The sequence below is a fragment of the Phragmites australis genome, chromosome 4, assembly GCF_958298935.1.
Source record: "Phragmites australis chromosome 4, lpPhrAust1.1, whole genome shotgun sequence".
NCBI classification, from domain to species: domain Eukaryota; kingdom Viridiplantae; phylum Streptophyta; class Magnoliopsida; order Poales; family Poaceae; genus Phragmites; species Phragmites australis.
In genome coordinates, this window is record NC_084924.1 from 36,905,722 (window position 1) to 36,925,610 (window position 19,889).

The following is a 19,889-nucleotide window of genomic DNA, read 5'->3' on the forward strand; positions in this document are numbered from 1 at the left end:
GCGGAAACATCATTATTTTGGGCAATAAACATTAATTAATATGAAATAAAACTTAATTGAAAAGCATTGAAAAAATGCTAATCTGCCCAAAAACATAAAGCCAACCCAATTATTTACGGGTCAGGACACTACCCAAACTTATCTGAAATTGGCTTGGCCCGTTATCTCCCCCGCGAGCGACCCATTTCCCCAGCGGCCCGACTATGTCTCTGGAGAGATGCCAGCCGTTGATCGTCATCCGACGGACGAGCAAGCTTTTTGGTAGAACAAAACCGGCTGGAACACCACCATAACCCTAACCCCAGCTCATTCACTCGTTCTCTCCCCGAGTAACACGTGAGCGATAGAGAGCGGCGGCACGGGATGCCATTGTCGATGGGGCGAGGGAGTCCCTGACGTCGAGGTGCACGGCGCGGTGCTACTGAGCTTCTTCTATTTGCTGATGCGCATGAGGGCGACGACGACAAGTGGGTCTCTTGCCGCGGGGAAGATGGCAGGAGCTAACCGTGAGGCAGCGACGACAACTAAAAGATTCGAAAGGTAAGGGTCCCAATTGCATCTTCTAGGGTTAGAGTTTGGGAGTGATTTGGGGAAAAATTAGGTTTTTAGGAGGTGATCTTCATTAGGGTTTGACTGAATTGCTTGATCCCCTCCTTCTAATTGCTAACCGAGGTGAATCCAACGTGATAACATGAGCTATTTGAGAGCCGTAGGCACATGAGCATAAAAAAGGATATCTAATAGGGATACATATGAAGAATGCACTAATCTAAATCTAGAGATCATCAATTTGCAGCTAAACATGTGTAATGCGGATTAACTCGAGACTAAACATGAATAATTCGACCTTAATTAAGGGTAAAACAGGGGCTAATTCTAACTTGATCAAGCTTAGGGTTCATGAATTAGAGCAATTAGGCTTCGATACCATGTTAAATCTAATATGAATTGCCCAACGCATGAACACCAAAGGTCAAAGAGATTATGGCTCAACTTACCATCATTGGAAGAGGAGGCCATCGGGTCTTCACGTAGTCGGTGTAGATGTGGCCGGTGTGTGGTCGATCGCCGGCTTGACTATGAGGTTGATGTTGTGGACGTTGGGAGAAAACTGGCGGTGTTGTCGTCCTGCAAAGGGCGTCGGCCTTCCCGTGGGCACCAGCGAGAGATCGATCGGGATCGAGTTTGTTGGGGTGAGAAGGAGACTAGGAGATCATTGGACCACACCTAGACATCGGCTCATCCCTTCCTTTTTATAGCGCTAGGCCACAAGGGACCTTAACCAATTGTCAGTTAGGCGCCCCCGATCAGGACACATCGTGGAGTTTGACTCTCATTAGATTCGGTCTCTCGATTAGCCTGAGATCAACACCAACACAAACCTGTGACGGAGTGCTACAAGAGCGAGCATAGCCATACGATTGTTTCATCCAATATATTCAAACATTACATAAGTAGCACATCAAGTTAACGAATATATCGAATTGTTCGTACAAAGCTAAAAACACAATCGCATGCCTCATGAGCTCACTTTATACTAGCATATTGCCATCCACACTTACCAAAAGTGATGATCTGTAGTTTTCATTGCATCAACGCCATGTGCAACCTATGAGATGGAAAAAATTATCAAATATTTTGTTATGTATAGAAAATTAGAAAATTGTTTCAGAATGTAAGCATCACCTTCAGTACCACTAGCTTCTAACGGGCCAATTAAATTCAGTTGTATTGTAATCCTCGGTGGACATGAGCATTATTTATCATGTAGATAGCAAGTCTGCCTTAAACTCTACCCAACTTTGCTCAGACCATGCAGAAGTGGTTGACCATTGTCCTTGCAATATGGCATAAAACTTAGGATCTTGCCACTCATAGACCCACTGAATAGGAGGCTCTGACTGAGCATCGGGGACATGATAGTGGTACGGATATGATCCAGAACTACTCTTCATACCATAGTTGCTGCAAGAGCTTGCATTATCTTGTGGTCCATCATGGCCACCCTGTATGACATGCCTTCGTGAGGATGGGACACCGTGGTCCTGGTCCTGTGTGGCATGCGTAACCTGACTCTCAAAAGTGAATTGCACGTGAACAACGATAGAGGATGGGCGTGAAGGTGCACATTGGATGCGTAATTTGCTTCTTCCTCTTTCTTGTGTGTGTGTGTGTCACCTACCACTTTAGCAATCCATTGTGATAGTGTATGTTCCCCAATCTACCATTACAAATTATGTGAGTTCACGATGTCTGTCACCAGGTGAGTTGGCAAGGGTATGTCACTATATGTGTCCTCCTCATCAAGCTCTGTGGTAGCATTTGATCTGCCGGTCTCCATCCAATCTCAGAGTGGATTGTTCTCCTTATTCAATATGAGCTCTTGCTTGATAATGTTGTATCTCAAGAGTACCTCACTCAATGTCAGTATCTTATCTTGATCAGCAAATCAGAGGAAGGCATACAATGACTAAATGGAACCGACAACTATTTTAAGGTTGTCCCACCATGTTACGCTGGATAGGCAAGAATGTGTATATCTCTTAATGTCAGAAACAATATAGCAGGACTGCTACAGCTCACTAGATGTCCTCCATTGTATGAACCTATCCCTTTGACGTAGAAAGCTTTTAAGAAATACATAGTTTATGCCAAACCTTGTTGCATTCCATTTCACCAACTCTCCACCAATCACGGTCTTCATCATTTCATGGAGCTTTGAATGGTTATAAAGTCATCGTGGTATAGACCTTGCATTTTCAATGACAATATTATGGTCTCTAAATTCACCAATTGATTTCAATATTAAATTTATTGTATACGCCACATAAAGCTGCCACATGATAGCGGGATACTCCCTTCTGAGAACCTGACATGCCTTGTTATAGTTAGATCTGTTATCGGTCATGATCTGTATAATATTTTGTACTCTCACATCATTCACCATTGATTTTATATCCTACATAAACGAATCAATCAAATAAATATGCAACAATTACGATACTAAGTTATCAATTCGACAAAATAATATACCTTATTCAAATACTTGGCATCTTAGCTATAGCCAGTCGCATCTACGGACTTGTGAAAAAACACGCGGTCATTGCAATATAAAAAGAAATTAATAATACACCGAGTGCACAAGAGCTAAAACCGACCGCATCGAGCACTAAATCGTTCGGCTCCACCAAATCTACCACATTACGCAAAAAAATCTCTCGGATTCAGGTGCTCGCGACTCCCCCTGCAAATCACGAAAACCACGTCAATGCGGTCGGTAAACGTCTCGTACCGACCGACTTCTTTGCTTTCTCCACCGGATTTCTTCAGCTCCGTGGTGGATCTAGCTGGGCTCGTGGAGTTCGTGCGATTTTTGCTGTTGGCCGACGCGAGGGGACTGAGGGAAGAGAATAAGGATCTCCTGCCCTTATCCATTGAGCTAGACCGAAATGGGTCGTTTGCACTATACATTTGACCCATTTTGAACTTTTCTGTATTTTTGGTCTTTTTTCGAAATTTCAATGTTTGACCACATATTTCCTAATACAAACAACATTTTTTTTGAATTTTTTTCACAGATATTTTTAGAATTGTCTCTAATTTTTATAGAATTTTTATTTTCTTAATTCAAATTCAAGTATTGTTTGACTTCTGAATGCGGACTGCAGCGCATTGGCCGAATATCGCGAATACCGAACAGTTCTCAACGAATTTTCGAACCCTGCTGTAGATTGATACATATTATGGGGGGTTGTAGATCCATCCATGCCTGCCCAGGTAGTGATAACAAACTAAGTTGTTTTGCCGCCTAATTACATTCTGATCTGCTTTACTCTTTGCTTGGAGGCGAGTATCAATTGACTGCCGGCTGCTGCACTTGCTATGCTTTCCCATTGTTGAGTGGTGGTACCACCGCGTGCTTGGAGCCCTAAACTGTGCCTGGAACGTGAGGCTTCGTTTGGAGCAAAGTATTTTGCTTAGAAATTCTGAAGTTCTTTTGTTCAGTAGGAAGTCCCTTAAAGCCTCAAAGGGACAAATCTGCATTGCCAAGGCCCAAGGGCATGGCAAATTGGAAGAGACGTTTGTTTGTCATGGGCAAAATTTACTAGGGACGGCAGAGTTCTCTCTTTTGTATGAAGTATGAACACAAGTCTTCGCGTAATGAGCCACCGAGATGAAAATTGGTATCCCACGCCCCATGTCACACTACACAAGGAAAACAAGACAACCAATGGGTTCCTAGTACATCTTCATCGGTATCACATTAGGCCATCTCCAACGGAGTCTCCAAATCTGCAAATTCCAGTACTACAGTACTTTACGGTGCACTGTAGCACTAGAAATTCATCTCCAACAGATCTTGTATCCAGTGATGCAGTACTGCTACAGTGTTGATGATAGAAGATGCTGTAATAGTGATAGGAGATGCTGTAATAGTATTTTAAGGATGAAAATTTAAGGTAGCTATTGGAGATGGTCTTACACAAGTAAAACAAGTATCAAGTTCATCATCTTCATGTAAATTGCCACTTGCAAGTCCACCATTCACACCAAAGCCAAATCAAAGAATTCACCCAATGCTCCCGGCACAGCGCTTGTAAACTCTCAAGAAACTTCTGATTGCCACAAGACGTCAATCCATCCCTGCCTTCATGTAGATCCCAGTACTAGTTTTATGAATGAGGAATTGATACTTTGGTTTGATGTCAACATTGTGCTTACCCGCAAGCCACCACCAGAGTATTGTTCATCGTTGCTGTGTCCTGATACAATGCTCCGGTACATCCAAAAAACAATGCACCTATAAATTGGTAGATCTCTGCACCATTGCACCCTATACATATGTGAAGGTCAATCCCAGGATGTCAGACAATGCAGCCCAAATATCATTAGATGTCCCAGATATATACATCCTATGTGTCTGGATTTGTTCATCATCTGTACATAATGGGGTTGGGCTCGAATAGTGACCATTGCTTATTCTCTCCTGGACCGAGAATATGATTTCCCTTTGCATGGGTTCATGGCCGTTCAAAAGATTTCTCATGCTCAAAACTTCCCTCCATGACTGATTAGCAGTAGGGGGAGGAAACAGGTTTGATACAGCATCTCTCTCTCTCATGCATCCCCACCTTTTCCTTAGTTGTGAATTCCTAACATAGGAGATTAAAAAGAAATCAGGAACATGGCCTCAGAAAATTTGCCCAAAAAAAGAAACAAAGGCTGCGCATAGCAAGCAAAGCAAACAAAGGCTCGACTCAATTCACAAATGAGCCAGCAATGTGGCTCAGACTCAGCCCGTTTGGACTACGAGCCGAGCTAGCTCGTGAGCCGCGAGCTTTTTGTCCAGCCCTACCGATGTAGTTCAAAACTCCATCTTTGATCTAAAAAAACATGTGCCGATAAATTTGTAATTGCTCTTTTTTTATTCATCAATGTAACATAAACTTGCACACTATTAGCAATTATATTGGTCATTTACAATTGAAGAGAGACTTTTTGACGCAAAAACTCCTGCTCCAACATATTTAGGACCTGTTTGGTTCGTCTTTTCTAAGGTTCTGCTTCTCATAAGCCAAAAGCCGAACCAAACATTCCAGCTATGAGCTGGCTTTTGGAAAGTTGAAAAGCTGATTTACGAGGAAATGAACTAAAAACTGAGAAACCAATTGAGACGAGCTTTTCTGGCTTTTAGTATACTGATAAGCTAAAAATTTATTGCAAAAGCCAATAGCAAAACGTCAGAAGCCAAAAGCCAGAAAAACCAAAAGCCCAACCAAGTAGGCCCTTAGTAACCAAGCAAATTACCTTCTCTCCTTCCTGAACGGGATCAAGCAGAAACTTCTGTTCGGAGACAGGCAATGCTGGAGCATCATTCCAGATTTTGTGCCACACATTCCCATGTTCAGACATACGTTGAGAAAGCTATCCTTTGGGAGGCCAGCCTGAGTTACCATCAGCTTTGTCCTCACCCACCCAGTCACCGGGTGAATGCCACCGAATAAAATCTTCAAAGACAGCGTCTGGGTTTGCAGCTTTAAAAGCAGACATATCTAAGTATGGAGCAGAGCTTCCTAATCAGTAGCAGATGAAGAAGTTGATACAAGTAATAAAAAGGAAAAGTAGTATTTTTGTCTTTGAAAGAGGCTCTAGTCATTGCTCATAAATAAGATGAAGTAAAATAATTGTTTTGAAGATGGAAATAACAAGCAATTATGTAATTGATAAATATGTCATGCTGTTCCCAGAAAATCTTACCGGACGATAATATATCCCTTTCCAATTGACCTGATAGACCCTGCAGGAATAGAGGGATGCTATGTAATTTTCCAGACTTTGATATGATTTAGGTAGACTACTAGATGATCATTCATGCATACAACGGCAAGTTCAAGAACTTACAATGGCATTACCAAAAGATTCAGCTGCATGGAGCCTTTCTTCATGCATATCTTCAGTCATCAAAGGTGCATCCTAAGGAACTGATGGAAACATAAGGGGCTGCATGCAGATCTCAATATTAAATATGAAGAAGAGGCCAAGCAGAACCTGAGTATATGAAACATGCATTTCCTAAAATGTATTCAGGAGCATCATTGAAGGCACGACACCAGCTGATCCTTTACGAGTTTTGTTCACTGCCTGTTCTTATACTATAAGAGTTAGCATCAAACTGTTTTTAGTTTCAAATATACACATTGAATGACTGTATATTACCGTCGTATTTGAAGTCTCATATTTGTGGTCGGCACCTTTATCACGATTCAGTGATTTCTTTCTCTCAATGCATATCGTGGGCTTACAAGGAGCAAAAGCAAAAGGCAAAATTATTTAGATATACTGGCAAAAACAGGATGCCCCAAAAAAGGACCAAGTATTAAAAATACGGTAATCTTTGTCAAAACTCTGCTCATAAAATGACTAACAGGTAGCTTCTTAATGCCAGTCTGTGACATAAGAAAGAGGTGGCTAAAAAATAGTTGAATCATTCTACAAAAAGCAGCTTGCAGAAACAAGTGAAAAATCCATGAGATTATTTACCTCGCTAGAGTAACAGCATGAATATTGAATGGATCTTTCTGGTATAAAAGGCTGAATTGGTGACTGATTGTACATCACCCCCTCCTACCTCCCCCATCTATCTCTCTAAACAACTCTTAACATAAAACTAGATAAAAAATCACGAACGAACAATAACCTTACATTTTATTGTCCTAATCTCCTCCCTGTCAAAATTCTTTTCCCGACACCCCCATCATCTACCCTCATCCTCTCAGATTTACAATCGCCACACACCAAATGAAGCCACAGTAGACCCGCTACCATCAGGCTTCTCTTCGTCGCCATCAAATGAGGCTGCCTCTCCACAGCTTGAGCGGGGCCAAATTTGGCCATGAGCACCCAGTGTTTAAAAAAGCGGCCGCCTAGCCCGCCTACGCGCTAAGCGCCCGGTGACCGCGTCGCCTACACCCAAGGCGACGGGATTAGGCGGTCCTAGGCGCGATTAAGCGCGCGTAGGCGGGCTGCGCGCGCTGGGCGGCCGCCTAGGCGCGGGGAACGCCGCGTCGAGCTTGCAGCGACGGGTATATAAGACGACCGGGGTGCCCTATATTTTTTTCTCCGCCCCTTTCCTGCTGCGCACCAGGGATGAGCTCCTGCCTGCCGCCGCCGATTCGACATCTACCGACGGCCGGCGCCGGTTCCTCGTCTCCCGCTAGCCAAATTAGCTCCCCGCCATTGGATTCGTCCTTCTCCCCGCCTTTAGCAGCACCGGCCCGTGCCACACCGTCAGATCTCGTCATTTCAACCGCTGGACCGGACCGGAAGTACAGTGCTCCTCCTACTGGATGGATGAGGACCGGGGGGGGGGGGGGAGGGGGGTCGCTTGATCTTTCCCGAAGGCAGGCGGTGCGTGGCCTTCGAGCGCTGAGCTCCGGCACTGCGCGGGGGAGGTGCGACATCTGGGCGTTGTAGTGAGGTTTCGAAGCTGGGTTGGTGCGCAGAGGAGGAGGAGAGGCGAGGTAGGTCTCGGGAAGCATCGATGGGGAATGGCGTCCAGCTGGCTGTGCGTGGAAGGGTCGCGAAAAGTCTTGGATGGTTGAGATGGCATCTAACGGCTCGGGCGAGACATGTGCACTGTAGGATGAACAGGTAACAGTAGCTGACCGCAAAAACTATAGAATCTATATGATTTATGAAATTAGAGTTATGAGTATATTAAGAGTATTTGAGTGAGTCATTTTATTTGTATTTTAAATAAAATTAGTAATTTAAACTATTTTATTATAATCTATATAACCTTAAAATATGGTGATGAGGAGCTGGAAGCCGGAGCTTTACTTAACGGGATCTTAGTTGCGAGCAGCTACAGACGTCAGGCACACCGTCCCGTTCTCCGTCTATCGAGAACGTATTCTATTGGCGGCGTAAGAGCGTGTCAGACGCGACCAGAGACGGCCTTAAACTAAATCTTTCGTCTTCGCAAGTACTAATTGCTAGTTTAGCAGCGAGCTAGCTGCTGCATTTCTTACTTGGATATGATAGCTAGCGTGTGGAGATCACACTAGCCAGTACGTTCTACAGGCAGTGGAGGTGTCTGGAGACGCTACCATCTATGGTGTGATGATCCGGCCATCCAGTACGGTTCTTATTGCTTGTACTGTTGCTGCATAAAGAACCAACCGCGCGCTCTTCAGCATGCAGAAGGATTCTGGGGTTTAATTAGGCCGATAAATTTGGCATCTCAGTACAGGCCATTCACACCCCGTCAGGCGGATTGGTTCGGATGGGGGCCAGTCCACAAGAGCACAAAAAGGCATCGTTCCATCATCCGATTAGCATGATGGGTTTGGTAAAAACAATTGCTAATCTGGCCTCACCAGGCATAATCAGCTCGCTAACTCCTCAAACACCACACTGATCAGTACTCCTCTCACCAACGTTTCTTTTTTTCTTTTTTGGTAAGCACTTCTCCATTAGTGATCTTAGGCCGACATGCATGGTAGCCAAATTCCAGATAGATCGCGACTGGGCGGGGCAGGCAGAGCAAACAACATCTGATGGTTCGGTTGGGGCCGGGAGCCCGGGACACATGTTTCTGGTGAGATGAGAGCACGGAGACAAGTGGCAGCTGGGAACAGTGTCGCGGCAGCGAATGGACAGGTGAAGGGAAATGCTCCTTATCACAAGCGTGGTCATATCGTGGAACGTCAATCCATTGAGTCTCCCTAAGAGTATCTCCAATGATTTTTCTTACAACTAAATTTTTTTTACAAAAGTATTTTTTTATTTAGTATTTTAACGATTTCTCTTTACAGTTTCTATCGAATGAATTCTTCAATTATTTTCTTCAAAACAGGATTCTCAGAAAGATAACGAAATGAAGAAAATATAATTTGACATGGTCTAAAGGGCCAAACACCACCAGCATAAATGCAGACACTGTAGCCCCTTGATCCAAGTCCGATGTATCTGGTACCCCATCAGCATGCCTGATTGACCATAAGTTTGTATGGTTTCATCCTAATTTGAGTTCAGTATTAAAACGATTCCTTGGAGCTAAGATGACAGAGCTTTGCAATTGGCATTTTCGCAGGTATTGGACACGGAATCTTGCTGCTGATCCCATGCCTGCGGGGCATGCTGACTAGTCTATAATAGTAGCTCTCCCCCTCCATGCGAAATTTCTGGTGGTATAGCTCTCCATAATTTAGGGTTCCCAGCCAGAGCTTTCCATAAGCAGCAAAATGACGTAGCGACATAGGCCTTACTGTATGTGACATGATTTTATTCTTCCGGTTCCAAGCAATGTGACCCTTCTCATTCGTTCCAAGATCTGCAGACAAGCATACCACGATACTGAGCAATCGTGTCACGTCGTGCTGCAATTTACAGTCTATACGCTACTCCCGGAGAGTGAATGAGAAAAAAAAAGACACAGAAAATTTTGGTTCACGCAGCGTCCAAGTCGGCATAACGGCAGTGGCAGCAGCGCCAGCTGCAGCGGAAAAAGGTCAAATGGCAATGTACAGCCGCTGCGGCAGAGAGGCTTTTCCTTTCTCGTGATACCATAAAGGATCAGGAGATGAAGCGAATTTACCGTAGTCCGAAATTTCCATGCTGGCAGTATAGTATCATTTGCTGCTGTCACTGCTCTGCCGGTAAGGGTAAGACCTCTGCAGAAATGCTACTCTGAACTCCGAAGAGTATCATCACAAGTTGTACTGGTTGCAATGTTTTTGTAGAAAATAGTGCAGAAGCAATGGCTTATCTAGTAATTTCTTCGAAGTAAGAAAATACAATAAAACTGTGAGGATCTACATGCTTTCACATTTAACATTTGGACCAAAAATCCCAGCTTACAGAGTGTACGCAGTGTGCATGGTCCATGCAAAGAAAGGCTGCCATTTGCAAGCTGCAAAGCATCCTTAGTTCATTTTTGCTCTTGTGCACTGCATCTTAATTCATTTTTTGTGCCCTGTGCATGGCAGCAAGATCACATGAACAGACCAAACACCTCCATAAATTATTCGCAGTACACCAGCCCCACCTCTCTCCATGATACATGTTATCTCTCTCCCTTCCTGCCATGGTCCAGAGGGCCCTCACTCATAGCGCGCTGGTAGCCTGGTACTACAAAAGATGGCATCATTTTTTTCTTTGCCTCCCGCTCCTCCTTGTCTGCTCCTTCCTTTCTCCCCCATATGAGCTGAGAGGTTCGGAGCAAGACTAGTTTTATGTAGAGCAAACATCGTAACCAGAAAAATCTCTTCTTTGATCTTTCAAAAAGAAGAATATCTTCCCTGGCCCAGAGATTCCCCACAAATCAGCAGAAAAAAACAACATTTTTCAAGTTGTTTCTCTTGGTACTCGATCTAGCTTTATTGCTGCTTTTCTTGTCATTCTGTAAACACTTCTTCCTTCAGTGTTCTCCTGCAGATAGTAAATTCAGAACTAAGAAATCCAGAAAAAATCCTCCTTTTTTTCTCTGGTCATTCGGCCCAATCTTCCAAAGCAGAAGTTAGAGAACCAAGAACTACCATAGCAAGATCTTGGTTCTGTTCCATTTGCATCAATTCAGCCGTGTAGAAACAAGAAATCTACTCAAACGATCCACCTTCGGTTGCCGCAAGATTCGCATCTTTCCTGAGGGAAGCGAAGATTCAACCGCTGAAGAAGCCAAGTCTCCGACGATGGCGGCGGCGCTGGAGTGCTGGTCGGGGCGGCCGAGTACCGACGAGGAGATGGTGGAGCAGGTTCTCATGAAGCCCCACAGTCGCTCAGACGACTCCCTCCCGACCTGCGCCGACTCTGCCTGCGCCGGCCAGCCGACTTCGGTGCCGGCAGCGCCCAAGAAGTGGCAGCGGCTGGGTCGCAACTTCGCCAGCGCCATCGCGGCGTTCAAGAACACGCTGAACCTGGATGGCGGCGGCCTTCCCCGCGACCCCTCGCCGCGCGCAGAGAAGCCGCCACCTCTCCTCCTCCGAGGCCTCGCGCAGCTCTACTCCCGCGGCGCCGTCAACCAGCAGCTGCCGGAGAAGCTCGTTGCCGACCTCCGCCGCCACTTCGACGCTCTCCCCAACAGGTCAGTGTCACAAAGTTGCCACCTTTTGCACATTTTTTTAGCGTCCAAATTTACAACAATGCAAGAGGCATTAATCAGCACAATTTTTTTTTGCCTCTTTTGGTGAAATTCTGCAACTATATAGAGAGGTCAGACTTGCCAGTGCCTTTTTGGGTGGCAAAAATTTGCTGCGATCCAAGATTAGTTGGTGTCCACATCAGTATTTAGCCATCCAGCGGCCACTTAGAAAACTTCTTGTGTTTAATTTCCAGGGATTACAAATTTGCCCAGTCAATTTCAAGACTGGCAAAAGAACTGTTACTGTGTTTATGATTAAATCAAGCACAATTTGATATGTAAGCTGAGATGGCAGTGCATTTCTCCTTGAATTTTCTGAATGGTTGCTGACAAGCAGAAGTTTCGATTTCGCAGCTATGCACAGGCAGGATTTGACATGAAAGATGTCCTCTTGCATGCCCGCCTTGTAGAGCAGGCGACAGGCGAGGATCAGCCTGCAGTGAACATTGAGGAAGTTCATGGCAGAGGAGGTGGTGATGAAGGCACTGCTTTTCAGCTCACTTTTGCTTGCATTGCCCCGCTTTCATGGCAGTCAATGTCAGGCTCACTTGATAGCCCTGTGCTCTGCTGCAAGAAGATCCAGATCTTTGAGAAGAGAGGATTGACACTTGGCGTTGTCATGATACTTGTGCAGTCCGGGAATGAGGCGCTCTTCAAGAACCGGGTTGAGTCTGCACTGAAATCTGCCGTAAAGAAGCAGAGGAAGAACAGTGGCGGTGTGAAGCTACCATTTGGGCTTTGTGGTTGTCAAGAAGAAGGATCAAGGAACTTTGATGAGGAGTCTATGTTTGATCCAGATGATGGTCAGGTACTTGAGAGTGAGCCAACTCGCAGACCACAGCTTCCCACTCCCCTACCACAATCATCAGTCTTTGTCTCAGTAGATGAATGGCAGACCATTCGATCTGGTGGCGAGGAGCTTGGCCGCTGGATGCTGCGTTCTGAGGAGATTGAGTTCATCGATTGGGTTGGTGCAAATTCATTCAAGGGGGTATATAGAGGAAAGAAGGTTTGGGTCAACAAATTGAGGGGCTGTGACATGGGAAGTGCTTACGATGTCGAGATCCGTCAGGACTTGCTGCAGTTGATGAGCTGTGGCCAGAGGAACATCCTCCAATTCCATGGCATTTGCTTTAATGAAAGCCATGGGCTCTGCGTAGTGACTAGGATGATGGAAGGGGGATCGGTTCATGATATTATTATGCAGAGAAACAAAAGACTGTCACTCCGAGACACTGTTAGGATTGCTCTTGATATCGCTGATGGTTTGGCCTTTATGAACAGCTATGGCATTGCGTACCGTGATCTCAATGCTCGAAAGATCCTTCTGGACAGGCAAGGGAATGCTTGCCTTGGGGATATGGGCATTGTTACCCCTTGTAATAATGTTGGTGAGGTCACTGAGTATGAGACGTCTGGATATCGGTGGCTGGCTCCAGAGGTTAGTTTTCTTGACTTAATTTACTGAAAATTCGTATTGTTGTCCAGAAGCACTCTTTCTGGAAGTGAGATGCTCAGTTCTAACGTACTAGAGGTTCTTGCTGGGTGTAGTTGCTCCGTTTTAAACTTGTCTTCATCTGTGATTATGAAATGACCCAGAATTCAACGCTAACAGTTAGGAGAGGTTTGTGTTAAGATCTCTGTAGCAGTTAGGTGTGTTCACAGGTACATTAGTTGGATCAAACTATTTTGTGTTCATGGCGGAGAAGTGTGAAGAAGTGTTGCTTTTTCTTTCCAAGTTCACGTTTCCTTGTAGTAGATCAGCCAGTCAGTTACTATTTCATGTCCATTTTGTAGTTCAGTTCTGTAACCGTGAGAAACGAATTCTGCGCTTGTATTGTTTTCTTCTTCCTTGTTTGTCACTCACTCACAAAACAGACAGGCCATAAAAGAAAATCATAAAATCGACAATACCCCGAAATAAGTTTTCTACTGTACCTCATTTTATACCCAAATTGTCTTTGCTGAGAATTTACTACTATGATGTCTACAGATCATTGCAGGAGATCCTGAAACCGTTGCTGAGACCTGGATGAGCAACATTTACAGCTACGGAATGGTGCTCTGGGAGATGGTCACCGGAGAGGAGGCGTACTCCACATACTCACCGGTGCAAGCAGCGGTGGGAATTGCCGCCTGCGGGCTGAGGCCAGAGATCCCAAGAGACTGTCCTCATTTCTTGAGGTCACTGATGAACAGGTGTTGGGAGAATTCCCCTCTGAAGCGCCCTCAGTTTTCCGAGATCATATCCATCCTACAAAGGCAGAATGTCAGATAGTTTTGTTTTCCTTTTCTTATGCTAATATGCTATATATCAGTTTGGCTTGGCTGTTTGCCTAATCATGCAGGAAACTGCATATGAGAAAATATAATATATATGCAAAGGCTTGTTACATTGCTCACATTTCTTCTCCCCTAAAATATCTGGGTATCTTGAATTGGTTCACAGAAAGTGACATGAAAAGGAAACAACATGGGGGATTTAATAGAAGGATCTAGGGGGGTGGATGACATTTGTTTTGCCCTATCCTCTGCAACAAACTGCACAGTGCTTATTAAAAGCTCCCAAGAAAACCAATGCTTTGGTACATCTGGATACATATTGCTATATGGTAGTAGTATAGACAATGTTGGATCTACTGGGGCTGGTCTTTGGGACAGGTCAAGATCTGCTGAGATTCTTTTTGACCTGCTCAAGATTGTGATTTGGCAATTTGGGTCAGAACTGAGCAACAGCTCCTCGTGTCCACATCTGTTTCTTCGTGCCTGTGATCTCGCCATGTGCTTCCATGGCCACCACCATTGGCGTCTCATTTTCATGGAACAGTGCTCACCTACGACTTTGTCAGCCTTAATGTGCATCAGATGCTTCTTTTCTCTGATGATATGCTCTCGATTTGGGGGCTCCTACCCAAGTCCTTGAACAACGTGTGTTGATTGCCAAAAACAATGGCATGAATGATTGTCACTCAGTAATTTCGTCTGTACCGCCGTTGATTCAACAGCCAGCTGAATACGGTGTGTAGTGTAGATCTGTGTCCACACTTGGGAAGAGTAGGCACAGTAATTTGCTGAATCCATGTTGGGAGAGGAGTGTAAAGAGAAGAACCGGAGCTCACTGTTGAATCCATTCCAGATGTTCAGTTCGACGGACCATCAGACCGAAATGTTCAAAGTCAAGCGAAAAAGAATCAGTGCACCGCGACCAATTTAGCACCAAAGTATGCTATGACCGACGGTCGTTCCAGACCAAACAGCGGTCAAAATGGCCAAAGTGGAGTAACCCTTTCTTCCTTGATGCTTTCTGCTTTTCGCCATTGATCGGGTCGCTGCGTGGATCAAGGCCGGCGAAAAAAAAAACCATCCTGGCGCAATAGCAGGGCGTCGGCAGCTGAGGTAACCGCCGTTGTTTGGCAACAGCGACGTGAGGAAGGAAGTTACATGAGATCTTTTATCGAAAGATCTCTACAAGATTTGATTCAATAGCTAGTAAATATAACTAAAAGAAAAAAAAAAAAAAGGAAATGTTTCCCTGAGTCCGAATCTCGTAAAATGTTCTTCCGCGATGTGAGGGCCACGAGCCAGGACTGTGACCGCTCGGGGCCAAGATGCGAGGGATGGCCCGTCACGAACGGCGCCGTACGGCGCGCCTTGTCGCGTCGATCCACGCCGTCCGCTGCTTGCTGCACAACAGGGCGCGGGCGGCGGTCCCGACACGGAGCGCAGGGGGCGCGCTTTGCTCACATGGAGCCGGACGCTGTCGATGGCTGGGCTCGTTGTTGAACGGGCAGCTGGATCGGCCGGCGCAGGGGCATCCGATGACCGATGGCGCGGCGGCCACGCAATGGCAGTCCGGTCCATCTTGACGTGCAGCTCTGCGTAAACTTCTTGCCCGACTGGGGCATTGATCGCACCATCTCTGCTTCCGTGATACACGGTCTAGTACTCTAGTGTTAGGGAGTTCGCATGTGCAATGCACTTCTTTCTGACGAGATTATTCACGTATCAGAGAAACTGTTTTCACGAACCATTACGATTTCTACGAAATCGAATTTTTTGCATGAGAAACTCTTACGAAAATTACCACATCCAAATCTCCAATCAGACCTCGACGTTGAACTTGAACCTACCATGATTCCAATTTACTCCTTTCCTGTCGAATTAAAATGGACAGGCAGGTTCAGTCACCAAGGAAGTCACACAGGCTAGATCTGGAGAAGCTACAGATATTATTAGGAAGCAATAAAAGGCTCAACTGTGATGGGTGATTCATGCACCAGTCAGAAGTACCTTGGAATCATATATTTTCTGCGGCCATCATATCCTCACGCAGCTCTCGCTGAAACGCATTTACGCCGTTCTTCTTGGCGCCCATGCCTCCACCCGTGCGTTGGCAGCAGCAACTGCAACCACCAACGTACTATAAAAACGGCAGGCTGGTGCAGCGCCTCATCATCTGTACTCTGTACAAAGAAGACGATGATACTCAGTCATCGGTACAGACCACGGATATTTGAGGCAATGTGCTGCAGTATAGTGGTGTAGCTGTGGCCTTATTTTGAGAACTGGTGAGTTCAGATCAGCAGGTTAACACACTCGGACTGAAATAATGACAAGTCCGCGCAATGTAAAACCACAACGAGAGAAAAGTCATCATCATCATCTTAGAGCCTACGGCTGAGTCAATTCAAGTTTGGCATCCAACTCAAACAGTTCTGTTGATTGGTGAAAATCTTGAGGGAGAAAGACTAGTGGGGTGAATAGCTCAGGGCCGTGCTGTTCACCCATAAAAAATCCATGAGGGCAACAAACATGGGAGATCATGATGGTTTGTCGGCGTTTTCCCCTTATTTGTGAAGATCACTGGAAGTAAAACTCTGAAGGATCTACTCAGATACGGAGCAGGCTTCCTCAAAAGCTTGCTGCTCCTTACGACAGAAATCAAATTCGTTGGTGTAGTAATACATGCAACCGGCATAGGCATCCATCTCCTTGGGGCACTTTTGGTGAAGTTCTTTCAACCTGGGAATGGAAACAGAATTAGTCAAGATGGCATAGGAAGGACAGAAGTAATAAGCTTAATGGAAACCACACTGCTCAAGTAAACAATGTCGAGCAAGAAGTGCAGGGTCCTACAACATGCAACTCAACAGAAGTGGTAAGCTTAATGGAAACCATATTATTCAAATAAGCAATGCAGAGAAAGAAATGTAGGGTCCTACAACATGTAACTCTACTAAAAAAACAACTTAAGACTCTGGAAAGCAATCTGTACTTAATTCAGGATTACAAGGGAAAATAGGACGCACAACCCCTTAATGGATCTCCCTCTGTCCTAATCCCCACCCAGAAAACAATAGAAAAAAAAATCCTGGGTGGTTTTTGAGGTAAAAAATATGTTTATATGTTACCAATTCGAATTGCTTTCATCATGTCATGTCTGCTGACATGTGGGCCCAAGACCTGCTGACACACATGTCAGCCTCAGTGAGTGGCGTACTATAGAACATGTCATGTGGCAAGGCTGAATGTTCACGCAATACACCAAAACATCCAAACATCTTTCCTTAATTCATTTGCTCTCACTAAATTGCTGACCAATGTAGTGTACAAAAGAAAGTCAGGCAAAATAAAAATGATTCCTTCATCCCACATCATGTTACCCTACTGGATACTAGTGAGAAACATGTCCTCTTGCATCCCGGGAGATACAACCATGCACATTAGCACTACTATTGAAGAGGTGTTATCGCCATCATCGCTGCTAACACTCCAATGTCATAAACTTGTATTTGTATCATATCTCAGAGCAGGCATGCATCCCAGTAGGCTGACGTGGATATATATTGAATTTGTTACTTGTTTTCTTCCCTGAATCACTTGTTGACATTATATTTAAATTCAGTTGATTAATTTATGGACTTGTCATTCCATATTCATGGTGATTTCAGTCCTCTGGCCTTGACCACACATTTTAATCGCAGAACGAGTACCTATGGTGGATAAAAATTTAACAAATGCAACCCACATCAACAAGTGGGGAGAAATGTAGTCTTTGCTGCAAACAGCAAACATTATCATGCTAACTGGTTGGTTCGATTCAACTTACTCAAAAGCAATGTGGATCGCAGTTACAAGGATGACCTACAAAGTAGAGTGGTTCTGTAGCAAAGTAGAGTGGAAGAGAATGCCTTGTGCACACAACTTTCAGCAGTTGGTGCTCACTACTCGCGCTTCCAATTCGGGTTAGTTGCACTGTAATATGATGATATGGCTAGTAGATTGAGGGAAGGATTAGCAAGAGATGGAAGCATACTCGCCCTCTCAAGGAGGCTCTGAGCAGCCAGTTTAGGTGGAACTAGGGTGTAATTCTTGCTTAATCTCAATGACTGCACCGTGTCTCATTCTATAGAGCCGGCCCTAACAAACAGATGCTAACAACCTGATCTTAACTAACACAATCTTGACTGACTAAATTAACTTGATGCTTAAGCTAATGATCTGAACTAACAAAAGGATATATGAGAGGCTTATCTCTAAGCCTCTGCTATGGTTGCAGGCGCAGGGCTGGCCTTCTTGCGCCGCTTGCTCTAGTAGGTTTGGCCCACAAAGGCGTCCACAACATATGATCTATGGCGGATAACAAGTATCCGTATTTCTACCTAGTACCAACTTAAGCATAGTACAGTCACTTAAGCATACTGGTCGGAGAATGCGATATAGTAGAAGCTACAAAAAATATGGTGCATGCAAGCTTGCTGTAGTAAATGAGAGTAGCAGAATCAAAAGCTATCGGCCTATACAGAACAACTTTATACAGATAAATGTTAGAAATTAGAAGACCAGAAACAGAGACAAAACTAAAATTAGACACTTAATGGGTTTCATGTAAGTGTACCCTTCCTATCTTAGGATTTATTGGGAAGCAACTAAGAGAGTCATAGTATTTATAGCCTGCAAATAAGACAGTGATTCTTGTTTGGATAAAGCTAACCTAAAGAATAAAGATATGAAACATTTTTTTCAATTTTTATAGCTGGCTGTAATGCCTAAATGAACTATCTAATGCGTGCACCAATACCAATTTATCAAAGCGCTAGCTAAACAATGCAACAGTTCGGCCTCACCAATTTATTCCCAACAGTGTAATGCAATCAGGACTCTCTATCATTGTATGATGTGATCATAATCCACAACTTTCTATCTTCATCAACAGTTACCAAATCACCGCTCATATCAGCTCTGCATAGCATATTTGCACAGGATGCAAAGTTTCTTCACATGTTTCTCAGGAAATGCTACTCAGCACTCACTAAAACTACTGATTATCCCAACCTCAGCATAAGATTGCATAGTCACTCCACTTGCAAAGCAACCTGATAAGTGATAACCAAAGAGTACACTCTGTTTCTATATACCCATTGCCAATTAGCTGTTCACCTGCACCATCACTGCTATACCTGTGCATAACCTGACCCAGGAAAATGCGACTACCGATCCATCCCAAGCTCAGCAGTCTAATCGCTGAAGCCTGACAAAATCATCAACTTATCTCTGATAGCGCCCACTAAACATCACAAACCCAGACCATTTCACTTCCAATTAAACAAAATCGGACACACAATAAACCACACCGAACGCACCTTCTCGAACGAATCAAAACCCTCACGAACAGCGCTACAGAAGCAACATTCCACGAGCCCGGAGTCCAATCGGAGGAGGGGGATCGGACGGAAAGCGGGCAGGGAGGAGAGCGAGAGAGCGCGCGGGCTGGGAACACGAACTCACAGGCTGAGGACGCAGCGCGTGACCTGGCGGCCCTTCTCGAGGCACTTCTCCGGGTTGGGGTCCTTCTTCTTGCAGTTGAGGAAGGCGACGTTCTCTGGGCGGCACCGGACTGCGATGTGCTTGGACGCCGCCATCAGCACCGACGACGTCGGTATCGGCTCCCCCGAGGCGTCCACCGGCGTGCTGCTTGCCGACATGGCTGCGGGCGTAGGAGGGTCGGAAGTTCCTGCCCTTGGAGATCTGGGGTAGGAGGTGGGGGAGGAAGGCTAGACCCAGATGAGAAGGGGAGGAGATGGAGAGGAGAGGGGACTCTGCCACTCGAATATATATATATATATATATATATATATATAATATATATATATATATATAGGACACCTATTCTATACTCCTAGGAGTATGTACTCCCACATGCAATATACCACCTAAACAAACACTTTATACTCTTTTATCATTTTTA

General features: G+C 44.8%; 3 protein-coding genes across 9 annotated transcripts; 1 reads left to right on the forward strand and 2 right to left on the reverse strand.

Annotated features, from left to right (window-relative positions):
* Positions 1-3,738: 3,738 nt before the first annotated feature.
* Positions 3,739-8,023, reverse strand: LOC133916307 (uncharacterized). Of its 6 annotated transcripts, XR_009909477.1 has the most exons (8): positions 7,042-8,021; positions 6,718-6,798; positions 6,550-6,642; positions 6,403-6,482; positions 6,259-6,298; positions 5,809-6,053; positions 4,484-5,153; positions 3,739-4,407 (listed from the first exon to the last, which is right to left on the reverse strand). XR_009909477.1 is itself a non-coding variant. In XM_062359925.1 (5 exons), exons 2-5 carry the CDS (start codon positions 6,444-6,446, stop codon positions 4,835-4,837), a joined length of 648 nt encoding a protein of 215 aa, XP_062215909.1. In that variant the 5' UTR covers positions 6,447-6,482; positions 6,550-8,023; the 3' UTR covers positions 4,432-4,834. The 6 variants fall into 6 exon arrangements, 1 of the variants encoding a protein (XP_062215909.1); XR_009909476.1 differs by having other exon boundaries at positions 3,740-4,407; positions 6,403-6,474; positions 6,718-8,022; XR_009909474.1 differs by having other exon boundaries at positions 3,740-4,407; positions 6,718-8,022.
* A 2,418-nt stretch (positions 8,024-10,441) lies between these two features.
* Positions 10,442-14,043, forward strand: LOC133916308 (serine/threonine-protein kinase STY46-like). 2 transcript variants are annotated; one of them, XM_062359927.1, is made up of 4 exons: positions 10,442-10,865; positions 10,926-11,584; positions 11,996-13,082; positions 13,635-14,043. In XM_062359927.1, exons 2-4 carry the CDS (start codon positions 11,193-11,195, stop codon positions 13,917-13,919), a joined length of 1,764 nt encoding a protein of 587 aa, XP_062215911.1. In that variant the 5' UTR covers positions 10,442-10,865; positions 10,926-11,192; the 3' UTR covers positions 13,920-14,043. The 2 variants fall into 2 exon arrangements, with proteins under 2 accessions (XP_062215911.1, XP_062215912.1); XM_062359928.1 differs by having other exon boundaries at positions 10,442-10,852.
* A 2,238-nt stretch (positions 14,044-16,281) lies between these two features.
* LOC133916309 (NADH dehydrogenase [ubiquinone] 1 alpha subcomplex subunit 8-B-like) lies at positions 16,282-19,747 on the reverse strand. Its single transcript, XM_062359929.1, has 2 exons — positions 19,430-19,747; positions 16,282-16,663 (listed from the first exon to the last, which is right to left on the reverse strand). The coding sequence occupies exons 1-2, from the start codon at positions 19,624-19,626 to the stop codon at positions 16,528-16,530; spliced, it is 333 nt and encodes a 110-aa protein (XP_062215913.1). The 5' UTR covers positions 19,627-19,747; the 3' UTR covers positions 16,282-16,527.
* Positions 19,748-19,889: the final 142 nt, after the last annotated feature.